We start from the raw sequence: 15,442 nt of genomic DNA, 5'->3' as shown, positions 1-15,442 counted from the left end.
CAACTGTTGCTCTAATACACCATTAGAATTGAGCATAACTGTAGGGGGGAGACAAAGTTAACTTGAGAAAGTATGACACCATTAGGTTCGGGACGAATCAGAAGTTTTGAACCAATCAGGAGGTGGAGAGATCCACCTCCTGATTGGTTTGAACCTCAGTCTTCAGTTGGGTTCCGGAGCCAGCTCGTGTTTACATCTTGTAAAAGAATAAACTCTACTGCATTGAACTCTGACCATCTCCAGTGAATTCTTTTGACCAACTAGTGAGACTCAAGTAGCAGCAGAGTATACGTGTTGGAAAAGTCTATACTCAGTATCTGGCCCAGTATTAGACTTTTTATCTCAAAATGACTATGTACATATTTCTAAATTGTTTATTCCAAAGATTCATATAAGGTCACTGTGACCTTTGATCCATGAAATTGAATTACTTCATCTTTGAGTCCAAGTGACAAGTGATTTAAAGAAAGAAGTTAAAGAAATTCCCTCAGGCATTCTTGAGATGTCACATTCAAGAGGCCAAAAACCTTTTTATTTGAGGCCACTGTGACCTTGACTTTTGACCACCAAGACCAAGTGAACATGTGTGCCATATTTGAAAGAATTCCCTTGAGATGTTCCTGGGATATTACATTCACAAGGCACAACATGTCCTTGAGAGGTCACAGTGATCATTGACCACCAAATTCTAATCAGGTCATCCATGAGTCAAAGTGAATTGTGCCGAACGTAATTCAATTCTCTACTGGCAGTCCTAATATATCACATTGACAAGAACGTAAGATCACTCTGACCTTGACCTTTCACTTTGAGTCCAAGTGAATGTTTGTACCAATTTTGAAGATACTCACTCAAGCTGATCTTCAAATATCATGATCAAGTGAAACATAAACATACTTTGTGAAGTTTAAGTGAATGTTGGTGCCAATGTGAAAGAATTCCTTCAAGGTGTTCAGGAGATACGCCTTGAGGCCACTGGCTGTCGCTGTTTGTGTTTAAAAAAAGGTGTAACAGAGAAACAGACACTTCATATTAACAGAAAAAGATAACAGCTGTTTATTAAATGTAGGTCACTGTACATTATGTAAAAATATTTCACATCGATCAACAAAGCAAACAGAACCACCATGCCGATGGCCTGAGGACCGGCATTCAGATGTGTGTGTGTGTTTCTGTGGCATCTCTCATGACTAAAATCTGTTGGTCATGGCAGCTGACATACATCCTTCACACCAGTGAAGTCATACCTACAGAGAAGCAGGAAAAAAACATTAACATATATTATATTCATGTTTGTTTGTTAATCTCTGTTATTCCCAGGATGAATGAATCCGAAACCCACCCCCCCATAAGTCCTAAAAGTGTCTCCTGTGACCACTTGTGATTGGATCTCAATTGCCCGCTATCCATGCAAATAAACGTGTCTGTGTTAATTAAAACCAAATTATGATGTTTTGACAGAGTTTACAGATGTGTCTGATGTCACTGTGTATTGGCATGAGAGAGAGGAGTCAGTAGGCACTGAATGAATCTCGTGCAGCTGCAGTGAAGAAAGATTTCACCATTTAAGAAAAGAATCATTCACAATGTCGTGGTCAGTGTTGGTATTTTGGCGATGGCCATTAAAAACTCCACGTATGGGCACTAGGGCTGTCAAAATTACTCCAAAATGACGTTCGAATATTTGCTCTAAAAATACACATAGGTTCGAACCATTCAAATACATGTGCATGCGCAATGCGCATTATGTCAATAACAGGAGGACAAACTAATACAACGAGACATAACTACTTTTATAGGTATTTTTATTTCAGTTTTAAAATAAAACATACCTACACATTACAAAATAAGTAAATGAACTAACTGTAAAACTTAGACTGTAAAAAAAGACCGTGGGTGTGTATGTGAGTGAATGAGTGAGTGAGACGAACAGAGGGTCGCAGGAAGAAGGATTTGAAGTGCCCGTGTTTCCAGCCCAAATTTGTATCTACCCGCCTGGAAACCCAGGTCGCGTCTCACTTTCAGCAGTGAGTGACGCTGTGCAAGTGCAACTCCTGTGGCCTGACCTGTCATGCAGTGCGCCCCACTCGCAAAGCAGCCGCTGAGTTCTTTTCCACAGTCGAATATTAATTTTCACAGCCGAATATTAATTTTCACAGCCGAATATTAATTTTCACAATCGAATATCTGTTTTATTTTAATATTCGAATATATATTCGAATTTAGAATATTCTTTGACAGCCCTAATGGGCACAGATAGGAGTAAAAATAGGTTAAGCTCATAGTGAAACCGTAGCGGGTCAGAAGATGTCTCTTGAGTAGGCGGTCCTTCATATGTGGCCCAGGACGCATTCATGTTCACACTGTTTAAAGAATGTGGACACGTGGGGCCCAGACCACCTCCGAATGTGGTCTGGTGTGATCGGATCGTGATCTGATCTGAGTGCATTCACACCTGTACTAGCAGTCCACTTGTGATCGGATCACAAAAACCACATTAATACCAGGTGTGTATGTGTGTGTGAGCACTGGTATCTGCACCTCTATGTAAATTCACCAGCCACAATGACAGAGTGAATATGAAGGCTGTGAATTAGTATAATCCCCTAGGCTAACCTGTTTAACCTGTTTAAACCTCAAAAATTGTGTTGTGTAGCTGCAGCTATCATTCACCACAGACTTACCATGGGAGTACTTGCACTGTTTGAGTGCCTCGTTGAAACCCTCACATAAAGTCAGGTCACTTTGATTGGTGGCACAGTCCAGAAACTGTTTGACCTCAAAGTGACAGGGACCTGGCTGGGCTGGAGCAGGCCGGGGGGGGTCCTGCAGTGGTATCAACAGATATCTGAGTTAGTCTCACATCAGCACCAACAGAGTGGCTGAAAAGCAGCAGACAGGTTTGGTGATGGAGGTCGGCCTCTGTAGGCAGCTACTGGTCACAACTCAAACACTCATGTTCCTAATTCACATTCAGAATGTCTTCATATAGTTTTTTAGCTACTAGGTGAAACCCTTGTTTGTCCTCTCAACCTCTCACCTGGTATGAGGACTTGGCGGGCTCTTGACTGCTGCTGCTGCTGCTGCTGCTGCTGCCACTGAAAGCTCCTGTGAGAGCGCTGCCAACAACGTGGCCCACAGCCGAGCCTACGGCCACCCCTGCAGCTGTAGTTGCCATCTGGGCCATGAGACCGGGTCCCTGGGACTGAGCAGGAGCCGGGGCCAAGGAGGCAGGAGGCGGATGAGCTGGAGCAGGAGCATAAGATGGAGCTGGGCTACAAACAAAAAAGAAAAATTTCTTGTACATTAAGCCATTCGACATGTTTGGGTGACAGGATCAGTTATTCAAACAGAGCCAAGTAGATAAGATGACTGTCTAATGAAGAAACATTATCAATAACACTTCCACTGAGTCAGTGTGGCTTAACTTCAATAGGACCAACATTACACTTGAGTCTGGGTAAACTGTGTCACCTAAAAATTACATTCTGTCTCACTCTGCATTGTGCTATTTAACAAGCAATATTATGTTCACTTAAACCTCAGTTAAGAGAATGGTTACCTAATTTTTCAGTAAATAGTTGTTGTAGTATTAAAATATTACATATAATTTGCCCCACATATAACCGACACTTGCAACACTGACGAACACACGCACAGTCTTGACTGTATCAGAGAATTAGGTTATGATTGGCTATGTCTGGTTGTCCCAGCGCTAACACACCTACTACACCTCAATCTCTCCCCATTTCCAGATGTGCCAGGCACATCCTGTTACTGAAATGCCAGATGTGCACAGTCACGCTCTGGACATGCACTTTGCACAGTGTGCAGAAATGTGCCCAATAATAGCCTCAGTTAGAAAAACGCCGACCCTGTAGCACCGAATAATTTGCGAGTCGCCACTTTCACCAGTTTGTCACGGCATGACTAAACACCAACCAGCTGTGAATGCAAAGCATTGCCAAAACTGCTGGTAACAGTTCCGCCTCATTGACACTCTTGATTTGCTGTAAACTAAAACACATTATGTATTGTTTACATCCCGTCTCTGCAGCTACGCCCCCCCACCCCCCTCATCTGGACACTCCAGAGGTTTCTGTGTTGTAAAACCGTCTAAATGGAAAATCTCCTGCAGCAATATTCATAAGCATAAGTGAACAACAAACCCCCCACACATTTTCTGACACTCATGTCTGCAGGGTCCCTGGCTCTTAGACTCTGCTTGCTGTTTACACCCCAGTATGTACGTAACTGGGGCACATACAATCTCAAAATTGTTTTTGCACCTTTTTTGTCATAATTACTGAGCTGAAATAATAACATTTAACTCCACTTGGTACGTGTAATATCAGTCAGACACAACCTCATAGTGTCACCCGGGCATACCCATCGAAATGTAAAAAAATAGAACAGTTTTATTCTCCTGACATTTGTCTGACCTCCTGTCACACATGTCCAGTCAAGTGTCACAGTGAACAACAAGCATATTAACCTTTTACAATATTATCTTCAGAACTGAATAAAAATATAAAAGTCATCCAATCCCCCAGTTGTGAAATGGACACAATCAATTATTTCTCCATATTTAGATATGGTGCTCTCCAAGTATATTCCTAACACATTATACTATTTCAACATTTCAATTCTATTAGTTTTATTTTGAATAAATATCTGTAGTGAATGCGCACAGCCTCCAGCACAGAGTATAGTATAGTGCGTATCTTCTCTTATAAATGCAGGTGGTTTAGAACCTCGCAGTGTGATGCACCTAAGAGCTTCTCCTTTAAATATCTCTTTAACCTCGTGAGGTTTTCCGTCGAGGTCAAGGGATAGATGCACTCTCATGTCTGCCGCGGGGACTCTTACCTCACATGGTCTCAATGACTTATGACGCAACAATAATTACACATTACGCTGCATCACACTGCTATATTGATTTAAATATCAATAGTCAGATAAACTCCTCCAGTGACGTGTCAGTACGGGACGTGTTCTCTCGCTTACAACAGGTCACATGAGCTTCTTGAATGCCGCAGGGGTACAGCGTGTGAGCCCCAGGACTGTGTCCCTTGAGGCGGCTGGAGAGTGTGTTACCTCGCTTGAGCTGAGGGTCGGCTGCGGCTTCCTCTGGCCATGTCTCACACCAACCGCGTTTATCAGTGCAGCTCGTACCGGTGAACTTCTGCAAAATGCGGTCCTGTAGTGACGTCGCTCTCTGCTCGGGTCACCGCTGAGTGTCTGTCAGCCGCAGGCCGGCAGCTCACGTACACGCAATTGACCTTGCGACGTTCACAAATGTCGCGAGACTTAACGGGTGATCTTCTTTGCCTTTTGTGCGGGTTGAGCAGAGCTCTACCTACTGGAGTGGAGCAGCAGCACATGTGCACCAAAGCTGCGTGCTTGTGACATATTTGGTTGTTTTTTGAAGGAAAAAAGCAGGAAAATCATTAACTAAATAATTAAGACATGACTGTGACCCAATATGCCTAATGCCAAGGATCTGACACTGAGGCAGCTACAGGAATCCAGCATTCATTCATTTCATGATTCACACATACTGTGACATGTGAAAAACACCGGGAAACACCTTGGCTGTTGATAGAAAACAGACTTACTATGGCTGCTCTTAGTTATGGAGGATTGGCTCATCATGAAAATGATAAGATGTGATCTATTTTTTTCCTCCACTCACCCCAACCGGTCCTGGCAGAGGCCGTCCACACCGAGCCCGGCTCTGCCGGAGGTTTCTTCCACCTGGGAGTTTTTCATCCCAGCTGTTGCTCATGCTTGCTCAGAGTGGAACAAGTTGGATTTTGTCTTTTTTAAGATCTTGGACTTTTGTGCAGCACCCTGAGACAACTGTTTGTTGTGATACCGTGCTATATAAATACATTTGATTGATTGATTGATTAATAGTTGATCTGACAATGTTACATTATCTGTTGTAGTGCAGCAGGGACTGGGGTTCAAATGTGTGATACAGGGAACAGAGTGCAGTGTGGCTGCAGTGTCTCATACAAACTGTTTGACTATACAGAAAAGAACTTCCTGTCATTATTCTACTTCCATATATAACTAGAAACTTCTCAATACATAAATTGCTCCACAACCATATGAAACCATTCCTCTTATTCCGTCAGTGTGACCCAGCCAGATTAAGATCTTGAACTTGTTTGTTAATGGGATCGAAGTTTTACCTGTGTGCCTTGTAACATGCTTTGCTTCAGAGTTTGGTGCCATTTGAAAATTCTCCTTTTTGACAATAAAAAAATAGAATCCACAGATAAACCAGACCAAGTTAGTTAGATAGATTTTTTTTTATAAATGATTACAGTATATAAGACCTGCATGACTAAATATTAGTATTATTATTGTATTAGTTGTACTTGTACAATTTATTCCCAGGACCACGACATAATAATGTAATCAGTGCATTTAATGACATATCATTTTTAAAACATTACCTAAGCCCTCATTTCAGCAGGAACAAATAGAAGTCTGAGAATTAAAGACCTCAGATGCAAGTCTTTCACCTTCGACCCAGTGTTCTATACCACCATGTTATTGTTTCAACTTCCACACTGCTTTGAGACACATCAGAGAGTACAGACATGGAGCAAGAGCTTTCACTCCTCTACTACTATTTCTCCTGTCTGTAAGGAAAGTCCCCAGCTTACTGTTCCCTCCTCTGAGTGCTCCTATTTCTAACAATCTTCAGCACATGAAGGACTAAAAGTACATTACTGCGAGTTATTGTAGCTTGAATAAGAACCTCACACATCTATTTGTTGGTTTATCTTTGTTTTTGTAAAAGTTTGTACTTAATTTCTTGTGTCACAAGAAGTGTTGTATACACAGAGAAGATAAATATAAACACTATCTATTGCAGAAAAGATTGGTTTGTGATTGGCTGATGAAAGATCAAGACATTTTCACACTGTTCTATAAGACTATATTATCAGTTTTACTTACTTACTCTTACTCCACAAACGTCTGTCTGTGTGTATGTGGAACCCATATCTCGTAAACTTATCATCTTATTGGCTTCACTCTTGGCATGTGTATCGTAAATGGTCTGAGAAAGAGCACTGTAAAATTGTAAAGCAGTATAATTGAGTTTGGTGTGTTTTGGACGTGCAATAATAATTGACACAAATTTAATAAACAAGCGACCATTACTGTATAGTCAGTGGAGGTGGGGCAGTGTGTCTTCATTCTGTGGACTGAGTTGAATGTTTTGTCTTCTGCATCTTCGGATAAACTACAGCTACAGATATACTATCTTGATGATCTCTGTCATGGCAGCAAAATTCATACAATCCCTTCTTAAACAATTTGTCTACAAAATAAAAGCACAACATTCATTTTCTTGCTGCAATACTATAAATCAAGCTGAACCAGTAAAACAGTGTCAGTATATTGTATAACTGTTTTCACAAATGACAAGGAAGGATTCTGAAGTATAGGCTCTGCAGTGTATTAAAGAAGTATAATTTTTAAAATCACAATAAACATTTATTATTTACAATTTCGAAAAAGGATTGTGGAAACAGAGATAGTTCTAATAACTCAAGGAATCTCTATCTGGCATGTGTAGAATGGGCACTGCACTAATGTTAAACCACCAGTTCCTCAAATGTGTTTAACATGTGTCTTGGGAGCAGGAGGGGGGTTAAGTATCTTAGTCAAACAACTGATCTTTGTTGCCTAAGACGATCTTGTAGTGGTGTGTCAGTGCAACAGACAGACAGCAGAAGGAACAGTGTTGAGGAGCAGTCATGGACATTGAGCTGTACCTGGACTTGTACTCTCAGCCCTGCCGCTCCGTCTACATATTCGCCTCAAAGAACAACATCCCCTTTGAGTTCAAGAAGCTGTCTCTGCTGGACGGTAAGTTCTTGTTCACACACACAGAAATAAGGAATGTCCACGCCCGGGTCCACTCCAGAAAAGTTGGACAGAAGCCACTATCCTTGTTAACTTTTTTTCTCCCCAGTAACTGATTTCACAGGCCACAGAAACAGGCCACACACCACCAAGAACCCTGTCAATAGATCAACGAGGTCAATAGACTGAACCAACAGAAAATTTACATCAGGGAATATCTGATCATAGTTATTTGGTTTCAGGTGAGCAGTATGGAGAAGAATTTGGGAAGATCAACTTAATAAGAAAAGTCCCTGCTCTGCGAGACGGAGACTTCTGCCTGGCTGAGAGGTGATAATTCAAACATTCATTGGTAATATGTCCTGTATGTGAGGCCCATGTGGTGCTCATCAGTGGTGTTTGCCTCTGCAGCATTGCCATCCTGCTGTATCTGGCAGAGAAGTTTAAGACTCCAGATTTCTGGTACCCAGCTGACCTCCACCAACGTGCTCGCATCAACGAGTATCTGTCATGGCAGCACACAACTGTGCGTCTGCATGGATCCAAGGTGTTCTGGCTCAAGGTATGGTCATTTACTGTGTGTGAGCTTTTCCCTCCAGCTGTGAAGAAGTAAGGTCAGCTGGAGGACGTACTTTATATAAGGGCAGTGCTCCATTAGCAGCTCTAGGTTTCCTTATGCTTCCTATTGCCTTTTATATATTTGGGCATGTTTTCACCATTCACTGTTACTGATCCCAACACAATGAAACAGAACAATACACTCTTACTGGAAACAAGCTGTAAACTGGTTTTCAAAAAAGTTATCTTGTATTGTGTCATTTTCTTTTCACACCCCATCAGGATGGGCATAACTGTGATCACTGCTTTCTGTGAACATCCTAAAAATGATGCTCTACTTCCACGACACTTCAGTGGACAGTAATCCAATCCTACCCCAACTGAACCCCAAATTGCCCCAGACGTCTGTGCTGTTCTCGACACATAGAAGCACTGTGTCAATGGGCGAAAGGCAAAACTGTACTGTAGAGTGCTTTGAGTGGTCATCAAGAACAGAAAAGTGCTATATATTTACCATTATTTGAAGATACTTTACATAATTAGGAAACTCAAAAGTTAACAGTCATAAAAACAGTGGGACTTGGTCACACAGAAGGCATGTGACCATCATGATCCACACTAAATGAGTGTAAGGAAAAAGTAATGTTCTGGCCAGGACGAGAAGAGAGAACAAGGAGACCATGCACTCACAAGCTGAACCCTCTGTCCTGTGATACCCTCAGGCTGTTTTGTGAAGTGATCAATTTAATGCTGCATATTTTCTGCTTACCTTCATTGTTTTCCAGGAAAAGATAATTTTCTCAGACCTTATATCAGTTTGTATTATCTCCTCCTGAAAATGTTTATTTTGTATTATCACCAAAATATCTCTCACTACTCATGACAAAGTAAACTATATAGTGAGCTAGCCATTTTGTAGCGCTTAATGAGAACATTTGAATACTCTATAGTTGACTAATTGTATCCCACAATAGATCGTGAAAAGTACTGTACAATTTATAGTCACTAACAGAGCAACATGTGCCATCATTCATTGAGCTTGTGCTGAATGAAAGAAATAAGGCTGTTAGACTAAAGGAGAAAGCAATGTGTTCAGAACCAGACCCAATGTGGGCGGTCATCTGCCTTGACTGGTTGGGGTGAGTGGAGAAAAATGGCAAAAATGAAACTATTAATAAATACGTAGTTGGATAGTAACCAGCACTTGCAGGTGATTCTAATTGAGATTCTTATGTTTGTGCTGTAGCTTTTGATTCCCAAGATTCTGGGCGTGGATGTCCCACAGGACAAGTTGGATTCAGCCTTGGAGGACTTAAATGGATCCTTGAAACTCCTGGAGGAAAAGTTTATTCAGGACAAGCCATTCATTGCAGGAGATAACATCTCATTGGCTGACCTGGTTGCCGTTGTGGAGGTTATGCAGGTAAACATTTAAAATGTTCCATGTCCAGAGGATTTATAAAGAGCAATAACCATTTATTGCCAACCAGTCTGAATATCAACACTGTTTTAGATGTTTTGTGTTGTCAGAAGTTCTATGCTAGTGATAATATACCTTTTCATATCACCAGCAAGACAAAAACAATCTTAAAAGTGACCAAGCAGTCACTGAAGAGCTCTTTGTCCACTTGGGAGTGCAAAATCAATCAGCTTAATCAAAACATCCTCCTCAAAATCAAGTGGTTAAATCAACAACTACAAGACAATAATCTGATAGATAAAAGAATGCAAAGAAAACTATTGAAATTAAATGAACCCAAATACACTTCGGAGGGACTACGGTGCAGGGAGGAGGAAGAGGTTGTCACTGCCGAGGAGAATATTCACAGATGAAAACAGTGTTGCTGTGTTAGAGCATATTTCCACTTCCAGCATGTGTAACATTATATAAAAACTTAGGGCCACATATAAACAGAGGAGCACTGGAGAAGTAATTCAGCATGCCAACAAGAAACAAGAGAAAACAACCAAAGCCAGTGGGAGAATCAGACATAGAGTTGAAAAGTTGAAAGTTGAAAAGCAAAAATGCACACATTTTTACATTCCCATCCAAGACCTAGCTTGGCACATACACTCCTTGTATTTTTTATCCAGTCATGCTATAAGAGTAGTAGCTGAGGTGAAATTAGGCTGGTACTGGACAACAGCTGGCTGCTAAAACCCACAAACAACAACCCGGAGTTAGCTTCTAAATAGCCAATTTGTGGTGTTGCTTTTAATTAATTTTGTTTTAATTAAATATGCTGAAGTGAAAGCTGCTGACTTTTCTGTTCTGTTCCTAGTCCCTGCTTTGAAATGGAGATGTTAGTGCACAAAATACAGTTGCTGATCATGGTTGATGAGAGCCGTGTGACTGAAACGAAACTATATGTTTTTTGTTTGTGTCACGTATCATAGCGATTAGTAGTCAGAGGAGGTGGCTTAAGAGTTGGCTCTTTCCACATTAATATTCCCCTCTCTTCCCCCCTTTGTCCCGATGACAGCCTTTGGGATCCGGCCTGGATGTGTTTGATGGCAGACCCAAACTGAGTGCATGGCGGGACAGAGTCCAGGCTGCAATTGGGAAGGAGCTGTTTGATGATGCCCACCAGCACCTCCTGGGAGCCCAGGAGAGTGTGACATTGATGGACGCCAGCAAGATGCAGTTCTTCAAACCCAAGATCCTCAAATTATTCATGTGAAGAGAACATTGGTTCAGTTCAAACTAGCTTGGTACATTTTCTCACAAATGGTTTTAACAACTTTTTTCTTAATGTGTCATTAAAAGGGGAGTACAGCGAGGCACTATATTATAGTCCATGTTTTATTCTGTAAAGCTATAGGAAAGAGTCAGTATTTGGTACCTGATTCATACAGGCTGCATTACAATTTCATTCCAACTTTCCTTCTTAACACAGACAACACTAATATCATAATACATCTATTTTGAATAGACAATACATAGTACGCATTCCCAGTGGCTTGTATGAGGACTTCCCTCAATGACAGTAAAAGCATCAGAAAGTTTTCCCTCAGCATGGCAGCATGTGATTTGCTAGACTGGGCCTTGGAAGCAGAAAGGCACAGTTGTTAAAATCAGGCGGCCTGATTATGCAACACAGGGAAATGTGAACTTTGAGATAACTGCACACAGAACAAACCAGACTACTGTTTCCTTAAATCTTCACTGTGGTTAAATGCAGTCAATCAGCTATGCTACATGTGATGCTCCTTCAAGCCTCAATAAATAGTGCTCTATGTTTGTTAGTGACAGTGATTTGTTGACCAAACTGTGAAAGTTTCATTGTGTCATCATGAGCATAATATAGAGTAGTGTGTTGTGAAAAGGTCACATAGTCATAGGCAGCTGTGTCAGTATGAAATTTGAACACAGAATCAGGAATGCCCAAGGGAATTTCATTTAATGTGGCACAAAAATTCACTTAGACTCAAAGATGACCTGAATAGAATTTGGTGGTCCAAGGTCACTATGACCCCACATTTTTGCCACGTGAATGTGATATCTCTTTAACGCCTTGAGGGAATCCTTTCACATTAGGCACACACAAACAATTTTATTTGTCCCTGGAGGGCAATTCTAATTATGTTTGTCTTGAACATGATATCTATGCTCACGGATGTTTCTACCGGTGGGCGGACAGTGGCATATTGGGGATGCCTGAGGTGTTGGACCCCAACAGTTCTCCTTCCTCCTTTTTTTTGCCTCGTCTCCTAGCTCCTTTCTACCTTTCTGCAGGTTTGACCTCGTCATGCCAGCCCTGGGGAGCAGTATAACTGCTGCTCTGCAGACAGAGCTCTGACATCCAACCTCAACTGGGAAGACGTTGGCTTTTCCAGCCAGCCTCTCTGCACTCTGCTGCAAGCTCAGAGTACTTGAGGTGTTTCCTTTCATAGGCTGCTGTCATGCCCTCATCCCAAGAAATGGTCAGCTCGATGATTAAAACTTAAACTTAAACTTCCTTTTATTGATCCCACAAGGGAAAATTCTTCTTACACTCATTTTTCATTATATACATGCAGTAAAGTAAGGTTCCTCAGAAGTGCCCAGGAGGTGAACTGACACCTCTCCAGCTACCAGTCCACCTTCCATACTTATGGTCCATGCTGGACTTGAACATGGATTAAGACGCATTTCTCCACTACAGACCACATGACTATATCTGGCTGGAGAGTAGTTGCTACACTCTCTCTCGGGAAGACCAACTGCCTTCTGAGGTCTACCAACATTTGCCATTCTTTGCCATGTCTGAGGATGGTGCTCCTCTCTCGTACGGGTGTCTGGGGTGTGCTGCCCAGCTTGACAAGGGCTTTTATGGCGTTGCTGTGTCCAGTGTGTAATTTGTTGCTACCCTTCATCTCTCCAGGATGTCAGCAAGTTTAGCCAGGACTGAATCAGACATCCTGATAAGATAAATGGTCTGTATTTATATATTTATTTTCTAGTCTTGATGACCACTAAAAGCCCTTTACAGTACAGTTTATTACCATTCACCCATTCACACACACACACACACACACACACATATTCATACAGTACATCTATGGGCAGCACTTTTTTCTATGAGGGAAATTCAGGGGATCACTATCTTGCAGATGGGGAAGACTGTGATTGAACCGCAGATGGTTGGAGGACAATATATATATATATATATATATATATATATATATATATATATATACAAAACAAATACAGCAGATCTGATACATTTCTTTTTTGAATGACTCTCTTTTGAATTAAGGGCAATATATATATACATTAATAAAAAATAACGATATGTTAATATAATATACAATAATATAAAAAAAAAAATAAAAAAAAAATAAAGATACAACAGATATAAAAATGATAATATTGTAACAAAAATGATAACAATAATTGCCTTTCCCCACATTATAGTCACTTATGTTTGATGCCTTGCCTTGATGCATATGCAGGTGTGTGAATAGTTGTGGTCCTGTATGAAGGTTACAGAGGGCCTGGAACGACACTCAAAGACCAGGTATGAAAAATCAAAAGGTGGGTCAACATGGCTACAGTGGTTTGCTCACTGGGCTGCCCCCAGACTCAATTCCTGAATAATTGTATGAAGACAAGAACAATGACGAAGTGAGATGAGAAGTATGCAGCTAAGATACTATCCCAATATATATTCATATAATTATTGTTCAATGGCTGACATGTGCTGAAAAGCTAATGTTGCAGTACATTGCTCAATAAGATGTAAACAAAAAGCAGCGGTATAAACACCACTGTGTATTGATGCTGCCACAACTTTTCTAAATGTTAACTATCAAAAACAGTACACATACCTTAATAATCAAATGAAATTTTAATTCTAAAGACACCTCATCAGTGGAGAGAAGACAGCTCAATGTGGTCGTTTGCGTTTTGATGCTCGGGAAGGGAGGGGGTGAAGAAAGGGCTATTCAGTTGGTTGCAATATAAACTTCACCACTATAGCCACAAGCATTCAGAAATAAAAGCATATTTAAGGGAATACTTAACAATTAAATTAGTCATTACCTAATAATTCTTAACTTCATAACTTTTAGATATTCTGTGCTTGAATGGTCAAAAATGTATCCAAACACTTTAACATTCATTATGCCCCTTTTCCAGAACTTCCCATAGTGTCATTGTCACATACTGTATGGACAGTATGAAAAGTTTCGAGAGGAAATGTGCGGGGCGCAGTGGCTCATCAAGACAGGGTCGACCAAAGCCAAGGTGCTGCGGCAACAAGGGTCGGGGGATCTGCGTTAAGGAAGGGTCGCTGGTTAAAGGAAGACCTGCTGGCTTGGGATGACAGCGTCGGAGAAGTCATCAGGTTCTCGAAGGACTTGTTACATGTTACTTGATGTGCTGTGGTATGGGTTGCACATGATTTTAGACAGGTCCATAATTAGGTGTCCTTCCCTCCCTTTTCTTCTATTCCCTACAGGTGGTGCTCTGGTGCTATTCCCCCAGTTTGGCGATTTTACTGTTTATATAACTTACTGAGAGTAAAAAATAAAATGTCTATTTTTTAAAACCAAGGAGCAACTTGAGTGTTGTGTTGAGTACTTGGGAGTTTTTGGAGTCGCACCTGACATGCCATTTTTGTCTCTGCTACAATAAATTCACAAAAGACTGTTCGATCTGAAAATTCTTATTTAATTTCTCTCACCAAGAATTTCCACCACAATGACAGATAAAGACTTTAAAGTCTTGATGACTCTGTCCATCCTGGAGCGACAAGTTAACAGATCTTTTCAGAAGCACAATCGCCACAAATCATCCATAACTCACTCTCTCCATCCAGCACTGTGTGCAAGGTGTTCATAGACATCTTTAACAACTGGTGACCTGTCATTTGACAGCTTTCTTTAAATCCTCCACCATCATCACCATTCCCAAAAAATCTACAACCACAGTACTTACTGACCACACTGCAGTTCACCAACAGAGCCAGAAGGTCTTCCAAACAATGCTGTCAACATGGTTCTGAATTACACTGTCCAGCACTTGGTCCCAGCAGGAACCTATGCATGGATTCTGTTTTAGGACTTCTGCTCTGCCTTGCATACCATCAACCCAACTCCACTGAAGGACAAGTTTTCCCAGCTGAGTGTACCTGACACCACCTGCAGGTGGATCACTGACTTTCTTTCAGACTGGAAACTACATCTGAAGCTGGCAGCATCCTCTCTCCAATGCTTTTCTGCACCTTCAGTCATCAATCCATTTAGGTTTGGGAGTTTGCAGACATCACCATTCTTCCTTTGGTGACCAGGTGAGGGAAGATCAAGTTGGAGCTTAATACTTTTTAAGACAGTGGAGATGGATGTCTTCAATAAGAAGGCCAGCCCCACCTATCCCCATTACCCTGTCTGACTCCCAAGGTAAATATTGTAGAGTACTTCTTTAAAAAAAAAAAGAAGCACCCTATGAATGTGTGTGAATGGGTGAATAGCAAACTGTTATGTAAAGCGCTTTTAGTGGTCATCAAGACTA

General features: G+C 41.2%; 2 protein-coding genes across 3 annotated transcripts; one reads left to right on the top strand and one right to left on the bottom strand.

The window, feature by feature from the left end:
- Positions 1-1,032: 1,032 nt before the first annotated feature.
- On the bottom strand, positions 1,033-5,810 carry chchd10 (coiled-coil-helix-coiled-coil-helix domain containing 10). Of its 2 annotated transcripts, none has more exons than XM_069530734.1 (4): positions 5,696-5,810; positions 3,041-3,275; positions 2,685-2,826; positions 1,033-1,247 (listed from the first exon to the last, which is right to left on the bottom strand). In XM_069530734.1, exons 1-4 carry the CDS (start codon positions 5,770-5,772, stop codon positions 1,228-1,230), a joined length of 474 nt encoding a protein of 157 aa, XP_069386835.1. In that variant the 5' UTR covers positions 5,773-5,810; the 3' UTR covers positions 1,033-1,227. The 2 variants fall into 2 exon arrangements, with proteins under 2 accessions (XP_069386835.1, XP_019939485.1); XM_020083926.2 differs by lacking the exon at positions 5,696-5,810 and adding an exon at positions 5,098-5,308.
- Positions 5,811-7,689: 1,879 nt separating this feature from the next.
- gstt1b (glutathione S-transferase theta 1b) lies at positions 7,690-11,687 on the top strand. Its single transcript, XM_020083654.2, has 5 exons — positions 7,690-7,893; positions 8,133-8,220; positions 8,302-8,452; positions 9,695-9,871; positions 10,932-11,687. Exons 1-5 carry the CDS (start codon positions 7,782-7,784, stop codon positions 11,127-11,129), a joined length of 726 nt encoding a protein of 241 aa, XP_019939213.1. The 5' UTR covers positions 7,690-7,781; the 3' UTR covers positions 11,130-11,687.
- Positions 11,688-15,442: the final 3,755 nt, after the last annotated feature.

Source organism: Paralichthys olivaceus, chromosome 8 (genome assembly GCF_024713975.1).
Source record: "Paralichthys olivaceus isolate ysfri-2021 chromosome 8, ASM2471397v2, whole genome shotgun sequence".
Lineage (NCBI taxonomy): Eukaryota > Metazoa > Chordata > Actinopteri > Pleuronectiformes > Paralichthyidae > Paralichthys > Paralichthys olivaceus.
Note: the sequence above shows the minus strand (reverse complement) of the source record. Positions and strands in the feature narration are given on the sequence as shown.

Coding starts and splice junctions, on each gene's coding strand:
- gstt1b (XM_020083654.2), top strand. CDS start 7,782: ATGGACATTGAGCTGTACCTGGACTTGTACTCTCAGCCCTGCCGCTCC. Junction 7,894..8,132: donor GAAGCTGTCTCTGCTGGACG/GTAAGTTCTTGT, acceptor ATTTGGTTTCAG/GTGAGCAGTATGGAGAAGAA. Junction 9,872..10,931: donor CCGTTGTGGAGGTTATGCAG/GTAAACATTTAA, acceptor TCCCGATGACAG/CCTTTGGGATCCGGCCTGGA.
- chchd10 (XM_069530734.1), bottom strand. CDS start 5,772: ATGAAAAACTCCCAGGTGGAAGAAACCTCCGGCAGAGCCGGGCTCGGT. Junction 2,827..3,040: donor CCGCCAAGTCCTCATACCAG/GTGAGAGGTTGA, acceptor ATACCACTGCAG/GACCCCCCCCGGCCTGCTCC. Junction 1,248..2,684: donor ACAGTGCAAGTACTCCCATG/GTAAGTCTGTGG, acceptor GCTTCTCTGTAG/GTATGACTTCACTGGTGTGA.